At 40.7% G+C, this 23,638-nt stretch overlaps 2 protein-coding genes and 1 non-coding gene across 3 annotated transcripts in view; 2 read left to right on the forward strand and 1 right to left on the reverse strand.

The window, feature by feature from the left end:
• Nucleotides 1-3,766, forward strand: part of ACTR10 (actin related protein 10) — a 33,734-nt gene extending 29,968 nt beyond the window's left edge. The window contains exons 12-13 of the mRNA XM_003831665.5: nt 1,035-1,236; nt 3,340-3,766. Coding sequence (XP_003831713.2) covers nt 1,035-1,236; nt 3,340-3,521 — 384 coding nt within the window. The 3' untranslated portion in view covers nt 3,522-3,766. The remainder of the gene's footprint in view (nt 1-1,034; nt 1,237-3,339) is intronic.
• Nucleotides 3,767-8,871: 5,105 nt separating this feature from the next.
• On the reverse strand, nt 8,872-8,944 carry TRNAK-CUU (transfer RNA lysine (anticodon CUU)). The gene has a single exon. It is a non-coding gene; the product is annotated as a tRNA-Lys (tRNA).
• A 2,404-nt stretch (nt 8,945-11,348) lies between these two features.
• PSMA3 (proteasome 20S subunit alpha 3) overlaps nt 11,349-23,638 on the forward strand; it is a 29,462-nt gene continuing 17,172 nt past the window's right edge. Inside the window, exons 1-3 of the mRNA XM_008957014.5 lie at nt 11,349-13,656; nt 16,468-16,550; nt 20,803-20,926. Of these exons, the coding sequence (XP_008955262.1) occupies nt 13,636-13,656; nt 16,468-16,550; nt 20,803-20,926 (228 nt within the window). The 5' untranslated portion in view covers nt 11,349-13,635. The remainder of the gene's footprint in view (nt 13,657-16,467; nt 16,551-20,802; nt 20,927-23,638) is intronic.

Below are 23,638 nucleotides of genomic sequence, written 5' to 3' on the forward strand. Positions count from 1 at the left end.
CAAGCATAAGCCACTGCACCTGGCCTTTTTTTTCTCTTTTTTTGACAGAGTGTTGCTCTTGTTGCCCAGGCTGGAGTGCAATGGCATGATCTCAGCTCAGCACAACCTCCGCCTCCTGGGTTCAAGTGAGTATCCTGCCTCAGCTTCCCGAGTAGCTGGGATTACAGGCATGTGCCACCATGCCTGGCTAATTTTGTATTTTTGGTAGAGATGGGGTTTCTCCATGTTGGTCAGGCTGGTCTTGAACTCCCGACCTCAGGTAATCCACCTGTCTCGGCCTCCCAAAGGGCTGTACAGGCGTGAGCCACCAAACCCAGTGACATGTGCATTCTTTTAAGACCAGGGACCAGATTTTTATTTTGTACCTAGTGTGGCTTGTGGTTCCTTCCAGTTCAGGGTTGTATAGTATTCAATTTTAAATTCCACAGGACATATGGTAATAATATGTCTCTTTTGTTTAATGACTATGTAATTATAGGACTTCGCATGAAATACCATTGCCTTGGAAGATATGTTTACCTCTAGGGCTCCATTCATTGAAGGACCTTATCATTGCTAACTCTTAAAGAGAACTGATGTAGAACCATAATTTTTCTAGGAGTGTTATCTTCCCACTTAACAACTGGCACTGTGAATACACCTTAGAAAAATTAAATTTCTACATATTTCACTTATCCCAAAAAAGAGAAGTTATTTCTTCTCATGCTCTTTGCCCTACTTAATCATTGCTACCCTGACAGTGAGAACACTCACATATGCCCTATGGAATGTAAAATTCTATGCTTTTAGACTTTAAACTATTTTAAAATCTTTAAAGTTTATGTATATATTTGGCAGTATGTTTATGGTGGTTATATTTGCTACATGAAAGAAACCTTGCTGTGGCCCTTTTTGTGATACAAACGATCACCTGTTTAATCTGTAGTATAATAATAATATGTATAATAATAGTATATATATGTATATTTTCTTAAGTTCAATCAAGCATTATTTGTACAGTTCAGAATAAATCCTTTTTTTCTTTTTAATAACAGTGTCCGATAGACACCAGGAAGCAACTAGCAGAGAATTTGGTAGTCATAGGTGGCACTTCTATGTTGCCAGGATTTCTCCACAGATTGCTTGCAGAAATAAGGTATTTGGTAGAAAAACCAAAATATAAAAAAGCACTTGGCACTAAGACATTTCGAATTCATACTCCACCTGCAAAAGCTAATTGTGTGGCCTGGTTGGGAGGTAAGAATTTCACTTTTAAAATATAATGATTATATAGTATTTGGTCTCTGAATGACACTATTAATGGATATATTAGAATAAATAATTCAGGGTTCAGAATTGCCCACTTTATAAATAGAACTAACACTGACTTTTTCTTTTTTCTTTTCTTTTTTTTTTTTTTGAGACGGAGTCTCACTCTGTCGCCAGGCTGGAGTGCAGTGGTGGTGTGATCTCGGCTCACTGCAGCTTCCGCCTCCCGGGTTCAAGCAATTCTGCTGCCTCAGCCTCCTGACTAGCTGGGACTGCAGGCGTGCACCACCACGCCCAGCTAATTTTTGTATTTTTAGTAGAGACGAGGTTTCACCATGTTGGCCAGGATGGTCTCGATCTCTTGACCTCATGATCCACCCACCTTGGCCTCCCAAAGTGCTGGGATTACAGGCATGAACCACCATGCCCAGCTGACTTTTTCTTAAATTGTATTAATTTTCAGAATTTTATACCTATTTCTCTTGGCATTTGCACTGTGATATTAAGTAAACGTTCTCATTTAGTTAAAGTCATCCCTCAAAATAGTGAAAGCTATGAATTTATTCCAGTGATGCTACCATTTCTTTCTTTCTTTTTTTTTTTTTTTTTTGAGACGTTTCATCTTTGTTGCCCGTCCAGCTGGAGTGCTATAGCGTGATCCCAGCTCACTGCAACCTCTGCCTCCCAGGCTCAAGCAATCCTCCTGCCTCAGCCTCCCTAGTAGCTGGGATTATAGGCGCCCGCCACCACGCCTGGCTAAGTTTTTTGTATCTTTAGTAGAGACAGGGTTTCTCCATGTTGGTCAGGCTGGTCTCAAACTCCTGACCTCAGGTGATCGGCCCGCCTCTGCCTCCCAAAGTGCTGGGATTACAGGTGTGAGCCACCGACCCCGGCTTACCATTTCTTAAAATGTTCATTTTAATGTCTTCCAAAGCTAGTGAGCCACATATGAAAATTGGCCTCTTTAATTTATGACTATATTTGTGACTGAGTTCATTGAATGTTTTAAGTAGTGATGGTTTCACTGAAATAAGCAATTAACCTAATAAGTACAGTTGACCCTTGAACAACATGGGTTTGAATTATGTGGGTCCACTCATATGCTGTTTTTTAGGAAATATGCTAGAAAAATTTTGGAGATTTGCAACAATTTGAAAAAACATAGACAAACCATGTAGCCTAGAAATATCAAAAAAATTAAGAAAAAGATACATCATGAATGTATAAAAATATATATATAGATACTGGTCTGTTTATGTGTTAATCGACTATTCATGTTATTGGTAAGACTGCTCAGTCAACAGTAGACTATTGGTAGTTAAGTTTTCGGGGAGTCAAAAATTATACATGGATTTTCAACTGCTTGGGGGTCCACACCCCTAATCCCTGCATTGTTCAAGGGTCAGCTGTAACTACTTTGAAGGGAAAAACAATCATGAATATGTACATTTATACAGGTTCTGATATGTGTTTTATGATGCAGTTAGAGCTAGAAGGTATCAGGATTGTACATTTAGAGAGAAAAAGTAGTATGACATTTTAAAATGCATGTTACATTATTTCTTGTAAAATAGAATTTGGTCAAAACGTAGTTTTGATCTAGGACAAATTGATTTAGTAATGGAATTGTTTTTAAAAGACTGCCTTGTGGGTCTTAATAAGGTCTTCAGTATAGTATGTTAGGACATTATGATGATGTTTATTGGGTTTTGCAGTACCATTTTATTTATTGATATGTAACCTTAGTTGTGAGAGAGAAAACTCAGAATCTTGATTGTATTTACACAAAGTTGAAAATACTTTCACTCCACTCTATCTCACTTGCTTTTAAATGCAATAATACTTGTTATCATATTCACTATTATCTGCTAAAGGCCATTTCAATTACTTTAACATGGAGTTATGGCTTACCCTGTTATTCAAAATGTAAAATAAAGAATGGCTTAACTGGAATTACTTTGAAGATTGTGGCTATGCATTGCTGAATTGTACCAGTCCACTTTTGTCATATAGTGAAGTAGATGTATATGTACATAAAGTTTTCTGGTAAAAGTTATCATCTTAGCTATAAAAAATATTTTTGTCACACAGGGGCTATTTTTGGAGCATTACAAGATATACTTGGGAGCCGTTCTGTTTCAAAGGAATATTATAATCAGACGGGCCGTATACCTGATTGGTGTTCTCTCAATAACCCACCTTTGGAAATGATGTTTGATGTCGGGAAAACTCAGCCACCTCTGATGAAGAGAGCATTTTCCACTGAGAAATAGAAGTTTGATTAAAAATCAACCTTGCTTCATATCAAATATTTAACCAATTATAAGCAAATTGTACAAAGTATGTAGGATGTTTTGTTATAGAGGACTATAGTGGAAGTGAAAGCATTCTGTGTTTACTCTTTGCATTAATATATAATTCTTTTGACTTTGTTTCTCTTGTGTAGTGGTAAAATGGTAGCTGGTGCTTATTGAGATTTGCTGTATTTATATCAATAAAGTATAGTAAAGCAGTTTGATTTTGGAAGTTTGTTATGTGGCTTTTTTTTTTTTTTTGAGACGGAGTCTCGCTCTGTCACTTAGGCTGGAGTGCAGTGGCACAATCTCTACTCACTGCAAGCTCCGCCTCCCGGGTTCACGCCATTCTCCTGTCTCAGCCTCCTGAGTAGCTGGGACTATAGGCACACGCCACCCCGCCCGGCTAATTTTTTGTATATTTAGTAGAGACGGGGTTTCACCATGTTAGCCAGGATGGTCTCAATTTCCTGACCTCGTGATCCACCCTCCTCGGCCTGCCAAAGTGCTGGGATTACAGGCGTGAACCACCGTACCAGCCTATGTTGCTTGTTTTTCAAAAAGAATAGTATTTCTCCACAGTTCACATAACCTGTTCTGGGCTCATTAATTGTGTTTCCAGCAGTTACTCCATTTAAAGCATAAATAGTGTTAACCATTACCAGTTATTTCAAATACTAACATGGGTCCATTTAAAAAAAATATTTATTTTGGTACTTGGGTGTCCATATTATAATAATGTTGTTTTTCCAGAAATATATTTGATCTTTGGACTGAGAATGTTTGGTAACATAGTCAAGCATTTGTTAAGCCAAGTGTGGAAATGTTCACTTTTTAACTTTACAGTTTTTTTAATGAGCAATTCTACATTTCTAAGAAAAAAGATACTTCATTTTTATATAAGGTTACCACTGCTTTATAAAAATGTATTCACAATGTCATTAATCTTTGTGTTTGTGCTTTATATCTTCTCAGGGCAGAGGTTCTTGAAATATGTACTCAATCATTTAACTTTTATTTTATTTTTTCATTTGTTTTTAATGAACTACCTCTTGTTGAAATTTTGCTGGCTTCATTCTTTCGGGATACCTGTGTCCTCTAGTCCTACCTCTCTTCCATAGCACTCTTTCCTTAAGCACAGTATCCATAATTGGGGCACTTCTAACTTTTACCTTGTAATCGTTTCAACAGAGGTTTTATCTTCTTTTCTGGAATATAAGCTCTCGTAGAACAAGGCTTGTCTATTTCTTAACTTTGAAACCTCCCAGGAGGATTGCCAGGAATAGGTATACTATTATTTGCCAATTGGATGGATTTACTATTTTATTAACATTATCTCTTTTTTCAGTAAACATGAACTTTACATTTATATTGACCTCATATTTTGGTGAATTTAGATTATTTATGAGAAGTTTTCATCATTGAATAATATCAAAAACAGGATCTGTGACTGAAATAGAGCTTTAAAACTAGCTATAAAGTAGCAGACAACTAGTGGCTGAAGTTAAGGAACGTAGCCCTCTGTTATAGGTTGAATTATGTCCCTCAAAAAGATAGGTTGAAGTCCCAACCCATGTACCTTGTGAACGTGACCTTATTTGGAAATAGAGTTGCAGATGTAGTCAAATTAAGATGCGATCATTAGGGTGGCGCCCCGATCCAGTAAGACTGGCATCTTTATAAGAAGAGGAAGCCAGTTGTGGCGGCCCATCCCTGTAATCCCAGCAATTTGGGAGGCTGAGGCGGGTGGATCACTTGAGGTCAGGAGTTCAAGACCAGCCTGGCCAACATGGTGAAACCCTATGTTTACCAAAAATACAAAAATTAGCCAGGTGTGGTCCTGTATGCCTGTAATCCCAGCTACTCCAGAGGCTGAGGCAGGAGGATTGCTTGAACCCGGGATGCGGAGGCTGCAGTGATCCAAGATCACGCTACTGCACTCCAGCCTGGGTGACAGAGTGAGACCCTGTCTCAAAAAAAAACAAAAACAAAAAACCCTAAGGAAAGCCATGCCTAACATATTCCAGGATTGACAAGGAGACCAATTTGGCTTGTGTAGAGTGAGTAAGGAGAAGAAAAGCAATAGTAGATGGGGGAGTGGGTGGATATCTTGTAAGGATACATCTTACTGAGTAAAACAGGGTGCCCTTGGAGGGTTTTGAGTGGAATGACAAGATCTGGCTTGTTTATACCGGATTATTCTGGATGTTGCGTTAAGAATCGAGTTTAGAGAGACAAACTGAAGCAGGAAAATCAGTTAAGAAACCATTGCAGTAATCCCAGTGAGATGATGTTTTAAGCAAAGGTGCTAGCAGTAAAGATGAGAAGCCTGATTCTGGATACATGGAAGGTAGACCAACAGGCTTTCCTGATAGATCTTATGTGGGTGTTTCAGTTACCTATTGCTATGTAACAAACTTCTAAAAGTTAGTAGCTTAAAACAATATGAATCGTATTTGCTTATGGTTTTGTGGGTCAGAATTCAGGCAAGACTCAGGTGAGCAATTCTGTTCCACGTAGTATGAGCTGGAGATAGCCACCTGGCTGTATTTAATTGGTGTGCTGGGATGGAAGGTCTAGGACAGCCTTGTTTACAAGTCTCAGTGTCAGTGCTCTCCACATGCCTTCTCTGTCTTCCACATGCTTCTCTCCACATGGCTGGCTTAGGCTCCCTCAGCATGGTGGTCTCAGAATACTGATTTGTTACTTGGCAGCTTGGATCCAAACTCCATTGTGTGAGTTCTCCTCAAGACACTGTTTGCATCATGCTTTCTGTTGTCCTATTAGCCAAAGTTAGTCACATGGCCAAGCTCACAGTCGGTATGGGAGGGGAATATTGAAAGACACTTTCACAATGGGGTTGGAGAGATAGGAATCAATAATGTTTCCAATATTTTTCATCCATGCAACTAGAAGGATGGTGTTACCGTTAATGGGGAAAAAAAGGAAAACTACAGGAGAAACAAGTTTTGGGGCAAAGATCAAGAATTAGTTTTTGTACATGTTAAGTATGAGATATCTACTAAACATCCAAATGGATATAGATGTTTGATATTTAAGAGAGAGATCTGGGCTCTCTTAGAAGTTTTGAATCGGCCGGGCACGGTGGCTCAGGCCTGTAATCCCAGCACTTTGGGAGGCCGAGGCGGGTGGATCACTCGAGGTCAGGAGTTCGAGACCAGCCTGACCAATATGGTGAAATCCTGTCTCTACTAAAAATACAAAAATTAGCCGGGTGTGGTGGCGGGTGCCTGTAGTCCTAGCTATTCGGGAGGTTGAGACAGGAGAATTGCTTGAACCCGGGAGGCGGCAGTTGCAGTGAGCCAAGATCATGCCACTGCACTCCAGCCTGGGCGACAGAGTGAGACTCCGTCTCAAAAAAAAAAAAAAAAAAAAAAAAGTTGTGAATCATCAGCAAGTATCGCAATTAAAACTGTGAGATCACCAAGTGCATGAGTGTGGATAGAGAAGGGGACCAAGGACTCACCCATCCATGGAGCACTCCCAAGTGAAGAGATAGGAGAGAAAGGAAGTAGCTGGTGAGATAGGGTAGAAAACAAGAAAGCGTTAGTGTGCTGGAAGCCAAGGGGGAGATGTGGATCCAGCATGGAGTGATAAAATTTGTAACAAATTTCTGATACTCCAAGTAAATTAGGACTTGCAATTAACAATTCGATTTTGTGGAGATGAATGATGACCTTTTCATGTACAGTTTAGTAGACTAGTGGGGTGTGCCGGGAGGGACGGAAAGTCCTGACTAGGGTGGGTTGAGAAGAGCAAGAAGTGCCTGACATCTGGGAACTAATCTAACACAGGTAAGCCTCAATGCTATTACAGATTGATATGACGCTTTCGGCAAACTATGCTTTTCTTCTATTTTTCACATAACACTTCAGACAAGTTGGTTACTGTCCAACTCAAAACACCAAACCTCCCTCTTGCTAAACGAGTGACTTACTTTATCAGTTTCACATTTATCCCTCCTTTAGTCTGCCATCCTTATAGATAAGATTTCAGATCCTAGAATTGCCCTGGTTTTCTGAGAGCACCCAATTCAGAACCCCTACTTACTTAGACCCTCCCCCAAATTACCCAACAAAAGCCAAGATCCTATAATCACCATCTTACTGAATCACCCCACACTTCTCCCTTGTTGCCATGAGTAATAAACTAAACGTATTTGACAACAGGTGTGGGGGTTTTCTGGGTTTTTTTGTTTGTTGTTTTGTTTTGTTTTGTTTTGGTCTATGGCTGAAGGGCATTGTCAGGGTTAAGAGATGGGAGGGAGGGGAAACTTGAGCTTAGGCAAAAGGGGATGGGCTTTTGCTACACAGGGGAACAGAGAAATAGAATGGCAGCCTGTGAGGAAACTAGGTCGAAGTTTTTAAGATAAATAACAGCATGTTTGTGTGTTGAACGGAAAAATCAAGAAGGGAGAAAAATTGATCCTTTAGTAGAGAGCTGGGGGATGACACGTGGAGGGTACAGGATCCAGTGCTTTAGGCAGGGTTGGCTTCAGGTAGGAAGGAGCATAAACCGTTCGCCTACGTGGTCTGGCGGGTGAGATCCTGGAATGTGTCTGGCTGTGGTGGTCCGAGTGGGCAAGGACATTCTGCTGACTTCACAGTTCTCTGTGCAAAGGGGAGAAGGCGGAAACCTTTCCTCCCTCACATATCCAATTGCCTATCCTAATTTTCATATCTCAGTTGTTTTGTACGTCTTTAAAGAGCCTTTACTAGAATCTTAATTTCCTAGTATCCATCCCCAAGAAGAATGGAAGAAAACTTGATGTATGCACTGGTGGTATAAATCTCACTACCAAAAGAACTATTTTTCACTATATATTTCTTCAGGGATAGACTCCATATTGAGAATAGGAAAAAGGACAGAGAGAGAGAGAGAGAGGAAGAGAAACAGAGAAGGATAAATTGGTTCTTTTTCTTCGGAGTCCTCAGGTGCCTCTGAATGTTTTTACATCCGGTCTCTTAAATTTTAGAAGAGCAGCCAAAATGTGGGGCTCATAGGTTTGTTAAGATAACAATTAAAACTGCCCTCTACCACTAACTATCCAAGTATGCACAGTAACACAAAAAACTAGTCTTTAACAGTGGGCATTTGGTTTCCTCTGTGTTTTAAGGAGAATACGGGGAGGACGTGTGATTTCAATTGCGCAAACACAGTTTGTGACCTGTTTCGTTTACAAAAGGTTAACTTTTTACTGGAGAATCTGGTTAATATTGAAAGTGTTTAAATTAATTCTGCTTAAGAACTCTGTAGTTTAAGTGCTTTAGTGAAAGCGTTTAAGTTTCAGGAAAAAAGACATAACCTGCGCCCAACGTGGGGCTCGAACCCACGACCCTGGGATTAAGAGTCCCATGCTCTACCGACTGAGCTAGCCGGGCGCCTATTACAGTAGCCTGCTTTTCTCCTTCTTGAGGAGTGTTTAACTACATGGTTTTTCTATTCTTCGCGTAGTTTCTTTTCTAAAAAAATTTATAACGTACTATTAGATCGGCACTTCAGAATTATTTTTCAGAGCGTTCTAAATATTTAATTGTACTTAGATTTAAGAATGTTTGTATATGTATCCAAAGATCATTGAAAACTTATGCGAATCTTTATCATTACAGAGTCACTGAATCTTTTTAACAAAGTGTTTAAAAATATTTACCAACCAATATGTTTTGTTTACATAAACACATATCAAGGCCATCCAACTTCCATCAAATGGCATTCCGGATTCCTACATGTTTGGGCTCCGCATTTAGAAACAAAGTCCAATCTCTGAGGGGTTAGTTTCCCTGAACAACCGCGGGGCTTAGCTATTTTCTTTAGCATGGTCTGATGAAGGAGAGTTAAATTCAGAAAAGGGGGGCTTCGAGTCAATTAATATAAGGTCTCTTTAGAGTAATTGTCTGACAATGAGAGATAGGACGTTTGGAGGGTGCTATTATTCTCCTCAAGTGACAGAAGCTGGGAGGAAAGAATTATAGTCTCTGAATCTAATGGTAAAGAATGTGAACTCTAACAGGCAAAGGGTCAGAAACCCGATTTTAATCAAATTACCATAGGAGATACTGGAATAATGTCATATGGAAATACATATATTCTGAAATGATGGTGAACCTTTCTAGATAAGAAATTCTGTCCGGGCGCGGGATGCCTGTAATCCCAACACTTTGGGAGGCCAAGGCAGGTGGATCACGAGGTCAGGAGTTCGAGACCAGCCTGGCCAAAATAGTGACCCCCCCCACCCCACCCCTCCACCCCCCCGTCCCCAACTCCCGTCTCTACTAAAAATACAAAAACTTAGCCGATCCTGGTGGCCGGCACCTGTAATCCCAGCTACTTGGGAGGCTGAGGCAGAAGAGTCGCTTGAACCCGGGAGGCGGAGGTTGCAGTGAGCCAATATCACGCCATTGTACTACAGCCTGGGCGACAGTGCGAGACTCCATATCAAAAAAAAAAAAAAAAGAAAAAGAAATTCTTCTAATTTCTGTGATAATGGAGAGGGGTGTGGTGTTTATACTACTACTTAGCAGTGCAAGTTAAAGACCAATTTGTAAACCTGAAAATAACAAAGAATTCTTAGGATAGTATCCCCAAAGCACAGTATTTGGAAGCTAGAAACATTGGGCATCACATTTCCTGAGGTATTCAATTTAAAAATAATAACATATGTCATAAAATAGTATACATTTAGAGTTGTCTTGCTCTGTCGCCCAGGCTGGAGTGCAGTGGCATGATCTCGGCTCACTACAACCTCCGCCTCCCGGGTTCAAGCAATTCTCCTGCCTCAGCCTCAGCCTCCGGAGTAGCTGGGACTACAGGCATGCAACACCACGCCCAGCTAATTTTTGTATTTTTAGTAGAGACAGGGTTTCACCATGTTGGTCAGGCTGGTCTCAAACTCCTGACATCAGGTGATCCGCCTGCCTTGGCCTCCCAAAGTGCTGGGATTATAGGCGTGAGCCACCGCGCCCGGCCGAAAGAACCCCCAAATTCTTAATTATTAATAAATATTGAGTGCACTAGGCACTCAAATAGTGTTTATCACACACAAGTAATGATGTTAATTAAAAGATTAACTGATACCTAAACAAGTTTTGAGTACTTACGGTTTACCTCCAAGGCCAACCCTTCTGCAACTATTAACCTTTAGCTTTCTTCAACACTTTCTTGGACTATCTTGGTCTAAATCCGAACTCCCCAGGAAAGAACTGCAACTAGAGGCCAGGTGCAGTGGCTCACGCCTGTAATCCCAGCACTTTGGAAGGCCAAGGAGGGTGAATCACCTGAGGTCAGGAGTGTGAGATCAGCCTGGCCAACATGGTGAAACTCGGTCTCTACTAAAAATACAAAAACTAGCCTGGCATGGTGGTGCACACCTGTAATTCCAGCTACGCGGGCAGTTGAGGCAGAAGAATCGCTTGAACCCCGGGGGTCAGAGGTTGCAGTGAGCAGAGATCATGCCACTGCACTCCAGCCTGGGTGACAGAGCAAGATTCAGTCTCAAAAAAAAAAAAAAAAAAAAAAAAAAACAACAAAAAAAACCACTTACAACTAGAATGTTTTAACGAGGGTTAGGTAAATTAAGTGGCTAGTCTTCCAAGTCATTCAAGTCCTTTTATCTATCGGTTTGTTCAAGAATAAAAACATCAATTGTAATGCTTCATTAGCAGGAAAAAGCAAAAGCAACTGAAATTCCTTTTTCCCCCTTACTTTCTATACCCAATTCTGCAAGCCCTATGTCTTAGCCCATGTTCTGCTGCTATAACAGAATACTACAGACTAGGTAATTCATAAACAAGAAAAGTTTATTTGGCTCATGGTTTTAGAAGTCCAAGAGCATGGCACTGACATCTGGCAAGGGCATTGTGCTGTGTTATCCCATGACAGAGGATCAGAAGAGCAAGCGAATATGTGAGACAGAGAAAGCTGAAATCCAGTGAAACTCACCCCTTTATTAGGAACCCACTTCCAAGATAACTAACCCATTCTGAAAATGTCATTCATCCATAGTGCCCTCATGACCTAATCACCTCTTAAAGGCCCCACATCGCAATACCATTACATTGGCAATTAAATTTCAACACGTGTTTTGAAGGGGACATTCAAACCATAGCTCCCTACACATCTGAAATCCATCTACACATTTCCACCTCCACTGCCACCACTTTAGTCCAAATCACTCTCCATTACTGCTAGCTCACAAAAGTGCAATAACTTTCCAACTAGTATCCCTGCCTCTCTTCTTTCCCTTAGCTATCATTCTTCACACAGAAACAAGAGGTCATTTAATGATTTAAATCAAATCATATAATTCTCTTGCTTTAAAAACTCCTGATAACCTCACAGTAGAAAACCAATAATAAATGTGAAAAGAATGATGGAATTAGAAAATCACCATTTGGCAACCATTGTAATAATCAATTCAAATAAGAATCATCAGATATTAGAATTAATGAGTGAAATGTTGAGGCATAAACAGGATGTGTACATATTCTCAAAGTATTTCCTCACAAGATACTAATTACAAAGGGAAAAATGAAACATTATCAGGGATAAATCTTCAGCAAGTGATCAAAGTTAACATTATCAGCAATAAAACAACTAACATCATGTCCCTTCTAATGTAATGCTCTGACATGAATGAATACAAGGTCATTTCTGTAGTATTCCTGCCATAAATGCATCACTCGAATCAAATAACAAAAAAATCAAACCTAAATTAAGGAATATTCTACAAAATAAATGGTTTGTATTCTTCAAAAATGTTCATGCCATGAAAACTGAAGAAATACTAAGCAACTATTTTCCAGACTAAAGCAGACTGGAAACATGACAACTGAATGCAAGGTGTGATCTTGGATTTTCTTTTGCTATGAAGGACATTATTGGGCCATTTACCAAAAAAAAAAAAAAATGCATAAAGTTGATAGATCATAGTATTGGTAATTTTCTGATTTTCACAATACTGTGTCTCTGTGAAATAATGTTCCTGTGTTGGGGGAAAATACACACTGACGTATTAATATTTAGGAGTAAAAAAAATGCTGATGCCCTATTTACAATCGGATTAAAATTCAAACCACTTCAAGATTTGGTCTCCTGTGCACTTGTTCTCTTCCTGTCATTCTTCCCCACTTAATCATTATGAGAGGTCACTCTGACGTGACAGTTCCCAGCGCAAGCCAAGTTTTTTACTGTTCCCTAAACCACTGTCTTTTGTTACCCTATTTTAGTTTAAATATCACTCACTCAGAAAGTCATTCCCTGAGCACTGCCTAAAGTTAGTACCTCCATTGTCTATTAAAGCACTCTTTCTTCTTACTATTTTGCTTATTTATTGTTACCTATTTCTTCCCACTGAATGGAAATTCCATTAGAAATGGGGGTATGCTCTGTTCACGGCTTTTTCTTGAACACGTGGAATATATTAGCGCTCAAAAAATATCTTTAATCAGACTTATCTTTAACTCTTACCAAAAAGCGTTATACTCATAGAAAGAGCACTAATACTTCTGTAAAATTCTAAGCTGAATTCAAAGACGATACCCTTTAAGTGAAACTTCACGAGAGCCTGAGCACAAGGAGGTGAAGTGGATGCCATCAAGATTCTGGGTCAGGGTCGGGACGCGGAGGAAGACAGGTTACTTCGCGCCTACTGCTTTTTCTACTTTTTGTGAGAGTATACGAGCATCTCTCCCTTTGGCTTAAAGAAAGAATAAAGTGAGGAGAGAATAATAATATAAAAGATAAATAATAATTCCAAGGAAAGGAATAGAGCAGCTTCTCAGATACCACGACGCCAAGCGGCTCAAAGTACGCGAACTGAAGGAGGAGCCTTTGCTTTCCCCAACCCCGCCTCCATTGCTTCTGCACATGCGCGCCGCCAGCCTCTCGCGGCCCGCTTTTTTCCCACAATACTCCTCGTCCTGGGGGCCGGAGCCGCGGAACGAGCCACAGAGGAAAAGGTTATTGGTTGGCGGTTCAGCCAATGAGCGGGCCTGTTACTAGTTTGCGGCATCCTGTGGTATAGGGGAAGCGCTCCGGGCCTGGAATCCCTACGCGTCCCGTTGGGTTTAGCACGATGAGCTCAATCGGCACTGGGGTGAGTTCGCTGTCTGTCGGTGTAATAGTTTAACCTAAGGATTGGGGTTGAAGGGAACTCGGACAGACCACATGGGGTTCGCGGACCCAGGGTGCTCTGAGACCGCCTTCGGCTGGGTGGGCCATTTGCAGCTGTTTGGAGACCGGTCGTCTTTATCCCCTATATGCTAGGCCTGCGTCTCAGGTGACCGTGACTCCTGAAGCTTTTCAGCGCAGGTGTAGCCGGCTTGGCGTCGCCGCAGTGAGGTTTGGAGCCGCTTTGGATTGCTGAGTCACTTTCTTCAGCCACTTAGGGAAACCGAAAGTGGAAACTCGTGGGGCTTGAAATAGTGTGTTCTCTTGAGAACCACCGAGGCAGTGAGATTTGGGATTCCGGGGTCTGGAGATCGTGCTTTTTGTGTACTGCGTTTGCAGTTCCCAGGGTGCTGCTGATTCACGGGCCTTCTCTGTCTTTAAGTGTGCAGATCATTGACCGCTCAGTTTAAGAGTCACTGGAAATCCTGTCGGAACAGAACTAATAAAAATTGTCTGAAAAACAATCTGATGAATCCTTCAGTTTTTCCTTTCTCGTTTTTCCTATACAAATTACCTAACAGCGCTTGTAGGCATTTATTCCGTAAACGTTTAAATGGTTACTTAGGAACTTAACAGCTTCAGACTTTTCATAGACTGTTGAGGATTTTGCAGTGGGACTTGTTAACTTGTTTGGCTTTCCTTTGTTAAACGTATTGCATATGTGCAGTCAGTTTACTCCTTTTATGTACTTCTCTATATAGAAAATACAGTTTCTAAAAGATTTATTGGTTATTTGCACTAGAGTTATTGAATAATGAGTTTCTCAGTTCCTCAATTTCTACTTCTTAACAAGATTCTCATGCTCAGCCTTAAGTTCAAGTACTGGTGTTCTAAATTTGATAATAGGTAACTTATGTCTGGAATGGTTTAATCCATTCGGTTATGAATGCTGAAGTTCTGCCATACTTTTCTTGGATAAGTAAATGCTCAGTATTAAATCTTGTAGCAAACTGACTTTGCAATTATATTAATATTACCTTCAATTAATAGTATTTCATTCTACAAACCTTTTAAAGAATACTTGATAATGTAACCATGTGGGATATTTTAGTAACAATGGTAGGGTTAATGATCTGGGTTTAACAGATCAGGAAACAGACTCAGAAAGTACCACTGCTGAAGGCTTATCTTCTGTCTTCATTTCTCCCAAGAACTCCAGATACGAATATTTGTTTGTCTGCTTGACATGTCTGTCCACTTGATCGTTTAATAGTCATTTCGTACTGCATGTGAAAGTAGAGCTCTGGGTTTTCTCCTCACCTTGCCATTTTGCATCTACTACAGTCTTCAGCTCAGTGAATGGTCATATGAAAAAATCTGTCATTCATCTTTAATTCCTTTTTTTACTTTACTCCCAGAACCAACGCTTTAGCAAGTTTATTTTTTTATTTTTATTTTGTTTGAGACGGAGTCTTGCTCTGTTGCCAGGCTGGAGTGCAGTGGCACGATCTTGGCTCACTGCAACCTGTGCCTCCCAGGTTCAAGCAATTCTCCTGTCTCAGCCTCCCGAAGAGCTGGGACTACAGGTGCGCACCACCACGCCCAGCTAATTTTTGTATTTTTCGTAGAGATGAGGTTTCACCATGTTGGCCAGGATGGTCTCCATCTCTTGACCTTGTGATCAGCCCGCCTCACCCTCCCAAAGTGCTGGGATTACAGGCATGAGCCATCACGCCCGGCCTAGCAAGTTTATTTTTATTATTTTTATATTTTACTCTACTCTCAAAAAATATTCCCTTCTACCTCTTCTCTCGTCTAAGCTACTACCACTATCTTTGGAACACCTTATCTTTGCTTCTGTTGTTCTCTCTACAACTTATTTTCCACATAAAGCCAGAATGATGTTTTTAAAAATATAGATGATACCACTCCCCCTGCTTAAATTTCTCATTGCATTTAGAATAAAATACAAAGTCCTTTTTCCATCCTGGAAGACCCAACATAATCTGGCCCTCAGCTACCTCACTAACACAGTTTACTCTTCTTTCTGCTGCTTACAGTGCTTGGGACACAGTGACCTTATTTCTGTTTCTTGACTGTGCTAGCCTTATTTCTACCCTAAGATCTTTGTGCCAAATGCCAAGAAGACTTTTCCTTCATATCTTAAATGGCTAGCTCCTTGTCATTTAGGTTTGACTCAGCCTAAATATAACCGCCCAGAAGGCCTTCCCTGATGATGTAGTCTGTAGTAGTTCATTGCTTTACTCTTTTATTTTCATCTTAGTGCCTTTTCTGATTTACTGCTGTACCTCTAGCACCTAGATTCATGTCTGATGTGAAATTGAAGGACTTAATGAATGAGTATACCTTTGTATTCCATATAGTGAGTAACATAATAGATACCATTAACTGCTTGGTGAATGCCGAATGATTTGTTTGAAGTCTTTTAGTTTGTTAATGGCAGAATTATCGTTACAAATTTAAATGTTCGAACTCCAGTGCTGGTTCTACTGCCCCATATTAATCTTTTTCAAAAATGAGTTTTGTAGTCTGGGTGAAAAGTGTTCTGACTTCACCTGGGACCTGTATCCATTACTCTTCAATAGCTGAAATCTAAGGTATATAGCTTTATCTTAGCTACTGTTGCTGCTCTGACAAGTTTCCCTTTCCTCTCTTGAAAGCAAGGTCTTTGTTGGGATATAACAGGTTCCTGATGTTTCAGCCATTTAGAGGGGAAGAAACTGTATGGTCATTACTGCCAAAGATACAAGCTTACTGTTGCCCTTTTCTCCTTAAGTATGACCTGTCAGCCTCTACATTCTCTCCTGACGGAAGAGTTTTTCAAGTTGAATATGCTATGAAGGCTGTGGAAAATAGTAGGTAAGAAACATTTAACCAGGTATTACATGTCTCCTTTTATTTTATATATTTTTGGCGATTAGGCTTTGTTATGTTACTTTGGTACAAATTAGTATATGTCCCCAAATCTCAATTTATTCATTTCCAGAGCCCCAGTCCTATATTTCTCGTTGATTCCAGGATTATCCACTTAGATTTTCCATGTTGCAGAGTGTATAAATCACATTCATTATCATCTTGTTTTCCATTTTCAAATTCTTGATTTGTATCATAGGCTTCCTCAGCCATTAGGTTTGTGACCTTGTTATTTTTTATTTCTCATACATCTTGTGTTTTAAATGTCTTATGCAATTAGTCACATGTTCGATTCAGCAAAGATTTTTTCTATGTCTGTCTCTGTTTTGAGACCTGAGTCTCACTCTGTCACCCAGGCTAGAGTGCAGTGGCACGATCTTGGCTCACTGCAACCTCCGCCTCCTGGGTTCAAGTGATTCTCTTGCCTCAACCTCCCCAGTAGCTGGGATTACAGGCATGTGCCACCATGCCCGGATAATTTTTGCATTTTTAGTAGAGACAGGGTTTTGCCACGTTGGCCAGGCTGGTCTCAAACCCCTGGCCTCAAGTGATCCGCTCACCTCGGACTCCCAGAGAGTAGCCCCAGTCCTATATTTCTCGTTGATTACAAAGAGCTGGGATTATAGACGTGAGTCACCGCGGCCAGCCTAAATACGATTTTAAAAAGTCAGATTTATGCAAAGATGAGGAAATATCTTTAAAAAATTGAAACCTTAAAAACGAATGTGTTTTTTCCTGAATGAAGAAAAAATGCAGCCGGGCGTGGTGGCTCATGCCTGTAATCCCAGCACTTTGGGAGGCTGAGGCGGGCGGATCACCTGAGGTCAGGAGTTTGAGACCAGCCTGGCCAACATGGTAAAACCCTGTCTCTACTAAAAAATAACAGAATACAAAAATTAGCCGGGTGTGATGGCACACGTCGTAGTTTCAGCTACTTGGGAGGCTGAGGCAGGAGAATCACTTGAACCTGGCAGGTGGACGTTGCAGTGAGCCAAGATTGCACCACTGCACTCCAGCCTAAGCAACAGAGACTCTGTCTCAGAAAAAGCTAGGATTTTAAAAATGAGACGTAGTTTCACTCTTGTTGCCCAGGCTGGGGTGCAGTGGCACAATGTTGGCTCGCCGCAACCTCTGCCTCCCAGGTTCAAGCAATTCTCTCAGCCTCCCAAGTAGCTGGGATTACAGACATGCACCACCATGGCCAGCTAATTTTGTATTTTTAGTAGAGACAGGGTTTCTCCATGTTGGTCAGGCTGGTCTCGAACTCCTGACCTCAGGTGATCCGCCTGCCTCAGCCTCCCAAAGTGCTGGGATTACAGGCATGAGCCACGGCGCCCGGCCTAAAAGTTCTTCTTTTTAAAGATGTATTAACCTGTCCTTTGATACTACACCCAAAGTGAACAAATGCTAGTTTCTTATTTTTTAAAAAAATGTTTATTTATTTTAAAAAAGAGGCATGGTCTCACTCACTATGTTGCCTCGGCTGGTCTTGAACTTTTGGGCTCAAGTAATCCTCCTGCCTTGGCCTCCCAAAGTGATGGGATTACAGGTGTGAGTCACTGCGCCTGGCCTATTATTCCTTTTTTTTAAAAAAAACTTTTTTTGGGGGCAGGACATAGGATCTCGCTTTGTCACCCAGGCTGGAGTGCAGTGGTGTGATTACAGCTTACTGCAGACTCGACCTCCTGGTCTCGAGCTATTCTCCTCCCTCAGCCCCACAAGGTAGTTGGGACTGCAGGCATGTGCCACCACGCCTGGCAAATTTTTTGTAGAGACAGGGTTTCACCATGTGGCCCAGGCTGGTCTCAAACTCCTGAGCCCAAGTGATCCGCCTGCTTAGGCCTCCCAAAGTGCTGGTATTATAGGTGTGAGCCACCGCACCCAGCCGAAGTCTTTGAATTCTTATGAAAATAATTTTGACCTCGAAGACTGCCTGAAAGGATCTCAGAGATTTCCAGATTTTCAAGAATGTTTTAAACAGTGTGGAAGATGTTGAGTTGAGATAATTAAGACAGGCTTCCTGCTGGGCGTGAGCCACGCCTGTAATCCTAGCACTTTGGGAGGCTGAGGCAGGTGGATTGCTTGAGCTCAGGAGTTCGAGACCAGCCTGAGCAACATGGTGAAATCCCGTCTCTACTGAAAATACAAAAAATTAGCCGGGCATGGCAGTGCGCGCCTGTAATCCCAGCTACTTGGGAGGTTGAGACAGGAGAATCACTTGAACCCGGGAGATGGAGGTTGCAGTGAGCCAAGATCACGCCACTGTACTCCAGCTGGGGCAACAGAGCGAGACTCCATCTCCAAAAAAAAAAAAAATAGGGACAGAGTTTCAAAATGTTGGCCTGGCTGGTCTTGAACTCCTGGCCTCAGGCAATCCTTTCACTTGGGCCTTCCAAAGTCCTGAGGTTACATTCTGACCTGTACTGCTTGAGTTCAACTAAGTTTGCAAACCTTTTGGGGAAATTCATTTAAATAGGCAGTAGTGAAGAGGAAATGTATTCTAGCATCCAGGATAACCTCAAAGACATGGAATCAAAAATGAACATGAGGTTTTTGAAGGTTGACAGTGAGGTAACCAGTAGAGTACAGAATTTATAACAGGAAATTGAATATGCTCAGGGGGCTCTGCCAGACCCTTAGGAGTTTAAACTTGCAAGGGGAGCCATGGAAGAAGACACCTAAAGTGTTGGGGAAGGAGTGTCAGAAATTCTTAGAAAATTTGTTGTGTGCATCTGTTGTTCATTTTTCTGGGAGGAAATGCCATAGTTTCATCAGATTTTAAGAGGCCTGTGAATAACACAATTCCCCTGCTTTTTAGATTGTGGATCCCTTTTTAGATTGTGACTATGGCAAAATGAAACACAGCTAGGAATTAGGCTGGTCTTAGATAAAATGGATTAGAGAAGTAGAAAAGATGGTGTAGTAATCTAGGCCTGAAATTATAAGGATCCCAATGCTGGTATAATTATTGTAAAGAAGTGGACATGAAGGAAATTTTGAAGAAAAAAATTTAATAGTAAATAGAAGCTCAACATGGAGGATGTAGAGCTTGGTGATGCTGTTATCCAAAATAGAGAAGTTGTGCCGGTAGTCCCAGCTACTGAGGCTGAGGTGAGAGGATTACTTGAGCCTCAGACTTCAATTCAAGCCTGGGCAGCATGGCAAGACTCCATTTCTTTAAAATTAAAAAAAAGAAGAAAGAGAAAGTTGAGATAATTTTACCAGAAAACTGTACAATCAAGCATTGCTTATTTTGTCTCTATTGTTTCCGATCAGAACTACCTTTATCAAAAAGGAATAGAAGAATAAAGTGTAACACATTTTCATCTTGAAATGGCAACATGTAATTTCTCCACATTTTACTTGAGGTTGTGTGTGTGTGTGAGACAGGGTCTCACTCTGTTGCACAGACTGGTGTGCAGTGGTGCAATCTTGGCTCACTGCAGCCACCACCTAACTGGGCTCAAGCAATCTCTCACCTCAGCCTCCCAGGTAGCTGGGACTACAGGCGTGTACCACCATGCCTGGCTAAGCCAGGTTTCGCCATGTTGCCCAGGCTCGTCTTGGACTCCTGGGCTTAAAAGATCCTCCTGCCTCAGCATCCCAAAGTGCTGAGATTACAGGTGTGAGCCACTGTGCCTGGTCTTAAGAGGTTATTTTAAGATCTTTTTATTTTAAACAGTTGTAGCAGAACATATATTTTATTTTTATATACGTATTAGAAGCAATATGTTTATTATGGAAAAATTGGAAGAAAGAGATGAGCAAAAGGAAGAATAAATCATAATCCTTCTACCCAGAGCAGTCACTGTTAACTTTTTAGTTTGTATCTAACCTTTTATGTCTGTTATGTACCATTTTTAATGGACATGAATTTATGTCAACATTTGTTTATAACATGATTATCATAAGCCAGACACTGAGCCATATTGTGTTTCATTAGCATCATTTTTATACTTACATATTAATATATTTTTAGTCAAATGATGTACTAGATTCTGGAGGGAGGGTCACATGATATTTATATGGATTTAATGTATTTATTACACTTTAGTGTGTTTTCTCTTCCTGGTTTTCAAATGTTTTAAGGTATTTGGCATGCCTTAAATGTTACTTATTTTGTTTTTTTGTTAAACTTAAGTTTATGAAGTTTCTTTTATTTTCAGTTAAAAAACTGATTTTCTTCTCCTTGTTTCAGTACAGCTATTGGAATCAGATGCAAAGATGGTGTTGTCTTTGGGGTAGAAAAATTAGTCCTTTCTAAACTTTATGAAGAAGGTTCCAACAAAAGACTTTTTAATGTTGATCGGCATGTTGGAATGGTAAGGTCATGTTTAAAATGTTCCTTTTTGTCTTGTCCAATTTCTTTTGAAGTAACTGATTGGAATAGATCACTGTGCAGTCACAAAAGTAATCAGAGCAAGTTACTGCATTTGTCCAGTTCACTGTCCAGTAGAAAGGCAGCATTCTCATAACCTTATTAGTGATGGGGGAAAAACCAAGTTGCTGAAAGAAGAGCAGGTGAGGGAGAGGGGTGGGGAGTATGCATAGAAATGAGATCTTGGCAGCACACATCACTAATGAAGGTATATGCTTGAGAGGTGAAGAATCTTTAGCTTTCTGTATCTCTTGTGGGGATCACTGTCAAAGTAAAGATGCCATCAGATAGCGAACACCTTTATATAAGGTGGAACATCAGAAAAGGATGTTTAATGAAAAGGAAAAGTGAACACATCCATAATAGTTTCATAGGGCATCACTGAAATTAAGTTATTCATGCAGCTGGTATCTAAGTTATGAGTGACTAAATTGCAAGCCAAGCCATAGATACATGACTGGTATATACTAAAGTTACCCTACATAGATGGCAGACTTGGCTTAGTGAGAACCACTACCGAAAAAAAAAAAAAAAAAAAAGAATCAAATGATTCTAACCCTGCCACCTGAAAAGGAAAGGAAGAAAGGAGAATATCTCTATATTAGGTTTTATGCTGGGAGCTCTTTACATAAATTACCTTGTTTAATCTTGACAACCCAGTGAAGGTTATATCAATGTCATTTTCTTTTTTTTTTTTTTTTTTTGGTTTGAGACAAGAGTCTGGCTCTGTCACCCAGGCCGGAGTGCAGTGGCGCCATCTCAGCTTATTGCAGCCTCTGCCTCCTGGGTTCAAGCGATTCTCCTACCTCAGCCTCCCAAGTAGCTGGGACTACAGGTGCCCGCTACCATGCCCAGCTAATTTTTATATTTTTAGTAAAGGCAGGGTTTCACCATGTTGGCCAGGCTGGTCTCGAACTCCTGACCTCAAGTGATCCATCTGCCCGCCTCAGCCTCCCAAAGTGCTGGGATTATAGGCGTGAGCCACTGCGCCCGGCCTAATGCCATTTTCACAGGTGAAAAAATAGATGCACAGCAAGTAAAGAAAAGCTGGGATTCAAACTTGGGTCTGCATGTTACTCAAGAGCCCTTTCTAAATGAAAAGACACCTTATATGACCCACATCGTTCAGCTGATAGCTTTCTTATATCTAAATGAGATTTAATGTTACACACAAACACAAAAAGTACTGGTAAAGTATAACCAGTAAACCATAAAGCTAATTTTTTTCTTCTTCAAAGATTATTTTATCTCAACAATATGTTTCTCCTGAACAGATTTTTTTATTTTGCTGCAAATGACAGGATTTTATTTTATTTTTTGAGATGGAGTCTCACTCTGTCATCCAGGAAGGAGTGCAATGGCGCGATCTCAGCTCACTGCAACCTCTGCCTCCCGGGTTCAAGCAATTCTCCTGCCTCAGACTCTCAAGTAGCTGGGATTACAGACATAAGCCGCCACACCCAGCTAATTTTTGTATTTTTAGTAGAGACGGGGTTTCACCATGTTGGTCAGGCTGGTCTCGGACTCCTGAACTCCAGTGATCTACCCGCCTCGGCCTCCCAAAGTGCTGGGATTATAGGCGTGAGCCAGCGTGCCCAGCCTAGCATTTTATTCTTTTTAAAGGATGAATAGTATTCCATTGTGTATATATACATTTTCTTTTTACTGTTTTGTTGTTGTTGTTGTTGTTGTTGTACAGATTTTTTTCGTCACCCAGGTACTAAGCCGAGGACCCAATAGTTATTTTTTCTGATCCTCTTCCTCCTCCCACCCTCCACCCTCAAGTAGGCCCCAATGTCTGTTGTTCCTGTCTTTGTATCCATGAATTCTCATCATTTAGCTTCCACTTATAAGAGAGAACATGTGGTTTTTGGTTTTCTCTTCTTGTATTAGTTTGCTAAGAATAATGCTTAACAGATTTATTATTGCCAGTGAAACTGATATGTTTTGATGAAACTTGCTAGATTGTAACCTAGCTAGTAGGAGGTGATCTTGTATTCATTTATGTACTAGCAAAAGTTAATATTTTGAAAAAAATTATGCATGCATATATATACACACACACACACACACACACACACACACACACACACACACACACACACACACACACACACACACACACACACACACACAGAGGTCTTGCTCTGTTGCCCAGGCTTGAGTGCAGTGGCATGATCATAGCTCACTACAGCCTTGCGCTCCTGGGCTCAAGTGATTCTTCTGCCTCAGCCTCCCAAATAGCTGTGACTACAAGTGTGCCATCACACCTGGCTAATTTTTTAGTTTTTTTAAGAGATATGATCTTGCTGTGTTGCTCAGGCTGGTCTTGAACTCCTGGGCTCAAGCGATCCTCCCGCCTCAGCTTCTTGAGTTGCTGAGATTACAGGCATGAGCCAATGTGCCCGGTCAACATTAGACATTGAAGAGGGCTGGAGAAAATTAAGACTTAATATCCTCCCTCCTTCCACAGTTGTCATCTTCAAGTGATTTGAGAATTATATGACTTTACAGTAAGCTTTCTCTAAAGCAACAGAAGATTCTTTAAGTGGTGTAACTTACTGGCATGGGTTACCTTGGGGAAGCTATTCTAAACACGCATTTCCTTGTCTGCAAAACGAGTGATAATAGTACTTGGCACATACAGTTGTTGTGA

The sequence above is a fragment of the Pan paniscus genome, chromosome 15, assembly GCF_029289425.2.
Source record: "Pan paniscus chromosome 15, NHGRI_mPanPan1-v2.0_pri, whole genome shotgun sequence".
Taxonomy (NCBI): domain Eukaryota; kingdom Metazoa; phylum Chordata; class Mammalia; order Primates; family Hominidae; genus Pan; species Pan paniscus.